At 44.7% G+C, this 2,234-nt stretch overlaps 1 protein-coding gene across 1 annotated transcript in view; it reads right to left on the bottom strand.

The window, feature by feature from the left end:
• The window catches only part of ABCA4 (ATP binding cassette subfamily A member 4), a 130,669-nt gene that overhangs the window by 5,111 nt on the left and 123,324 nt on the right, over nt 1-2,234 (bottom strand). The window contains exon 49 of the mRNA XM_029947198.1: nt 257-343. Coding sequence (XP_029803058.1) covers nt 257-343 — 87 coding nt within the window. The remainder of the gene's footprint in view (nt 1-256; nt 344-2,234) is intronic.

Below are 2,234 nucleotides of genomic sequence, written 5' to 3'. Positions count from 1 at the left end.
ATTATCTGAAAAAAAAAAAAAAAAAAAAAGAATGCTCTCCTATACCACCCAGATGGCTGTCTGATTTCAAAAGGAAACTACACAACCACTACCTGAACATTGCCTTAGCACAGCACTGCTGGGGAGTGGCAGGGACATGCTGGAGATGTGGTGTGGGAGGCACAGCTGGGCCTTGGGGTCCCTTAGGCCCAGCGGCCCAGTCCCCAAGCTCAGAATGTGCCTCAAACAGTGAGCTATGAGAGAGTGGCAGGAGTACCTTGGCTTGTCGGCTGGCTCCAGCAGCTCGAGGGTGCAGAGGGAGGTCATGAGTTTCAGTGTGTTGTTTAGCAAAATTCACAAATACCTAGAGGCAAGAGTAGGAGAGAAAAAGTAGGTAGATATTTCCAGAAGAATGGTATCCGTCACCCACCCACCCACTTCCTTTCTCTTTTCCACAGTTAATACACAGCCCTGAGAGAGGAGCCATACCCTGCAGGAGAGGTGGCCTAGCCACCAGGGCCCAGGACAGGGCTGGTTCCTTAGAATTCTGAGCTAAGCCAAAGGAATTCCTGGGTGAGGATTCAAAGACCTCAGGGCAGATTCTCAGCTAGCAACTGTCCTCCTAAACCTCCAAAGAAACTGAAAACAAAACAAAACAAAACAAAAGCAGCAGTCTGATCTTTTCTCTCTTCTGTCCTTTATTCAATGTGCACTATGGCTAGGACTCCCACTCCTGCCTTCATCTGCTGGCAAGCAGGTGCTGGTGGGTCAGCTCCTCAAAGGGGAAATGGAGACTTGGTATTCCCACTGCTTTATTAAACAGTCTTAAGGATGTTTATTTTTTTAAATGTTTATTTATTTATTTATTTTTGAGAGACAGAGAGAGACAGCATGAGCAGGGGAGGGTCAGAGAGAGAGGGGGACACAGAATCTGAAGCAGGATCCAGGCTCTGAGCTAGCTGTCAGCACAGAGCCCGACGGGGGGCTCGAACCCACAAACCGTGAGATCATGACCTGAGCCAAAGCCGGAAGCCAGACGCTTAACCGACTGGGCCACCCAGGTGCCCCAAGGATGTTTATTTAAAACAAGTAAGAACAACAAAACCCCCCAGAAACAACTCACATGTCCAAATGGATGAATGGATAAACAAAACATGGTAAATACATACAATGGAAGATGACTCAACCTCCAAAAGAAGGCTGACTCGTGCTACAGCATGGATGAACGGGAGGACATGATGTTAAGTGAAATAAGCTCGACACCAAAGGACAAACACTATATGGTTCCACTTACCCAAGGCAGGCAGAGCAGTCAACAGGAAGTAGAGCCGTGGTTAACAGTGGCAGGGGGCGGGGGCAGTGAATGGGGGACTATTGTCCAATGGATATACAGCTTCAGTTTGGGAAAGTGAAAGCTTTCTGGTGATGGATGGTGGTGATCCATTTCACAATAATGTGACTGTACTTAATGCCACTGAACTATACACTTAAGAATGGTTAATTACATTATGTATGCTTTGCCATAATAAAAAAAAAGTGATCACATTAAGAACCCTGACACATTGTACACAGGTTTATCAAGAATCCCTAAACTGAAACTGAACACTATGAATGGGTGCATTTGAATGTATGTAAATTAAGTAACAGTAAAATTGATTTGAAACGAAAACAAAAACTACCACCACAAGCCAGGAAAGATAAAATAAAGTCATAGTGTAGTGGGGAAGGATGATGTAAAAGTCAATGAAATTTGCTGATGACTAACATATTGTTAGAAAACAATTTCTGACCTACCAAGCTTTACTCTAATGGAGAGAGGAAACAGAGTGTTAAAAATCACTCCCCTATGACCCAGCAATAGCCCTGCTAGGGATTTACCCAAGGGATACAGAAGTGCTGACGCATAGGGGCACATGTACCCCAATGTTCATAGCAACACTTTCTACAATAGCCAAATCATGGAAAGAGCCTAAATGTCCATCACCTGATGAGTGGATCAAGAAGATGTGGTATATATATATACAATGGAATATTACATGGCAATGAGAAAGAATGAAATCTGGCCATTTGTAGGAAAGTGGATAGACCTTGAGGGTGTCATGCTAAGTGAAATAAGTCAGGCGGAGAAGGACAGATACCATATGTTTGCACTCGTAGGTCTAACAGGACAACAGGAGAAATGTAATGGAGGACCAAGGGGAGGGGAAGAGGGAAAAAGAGGTGGGGAGAGAGAGGGACGCAAAACTTGAGAGACT

The sequence above is a fragment of the Suricata suricatta genome, chromosome 8 (genome assembly GCF_006229205.1).
Source record: "Suricata suricatta isolate VVHF042 chromosome 8, meerkat_22Aug2017_6uvM2_HiC, whole genome shotgun sequence".
In the NCBI taxonomy this organism is placed as follows: Eukaryota; Metazoa; Chordata; class Mammalia; order Carnivora; family Herpestidae; genus Suricata; species Suricata suricatta.
This window is presented reverse-complemented; position numbering and strand designations above follow the sequence as displayed.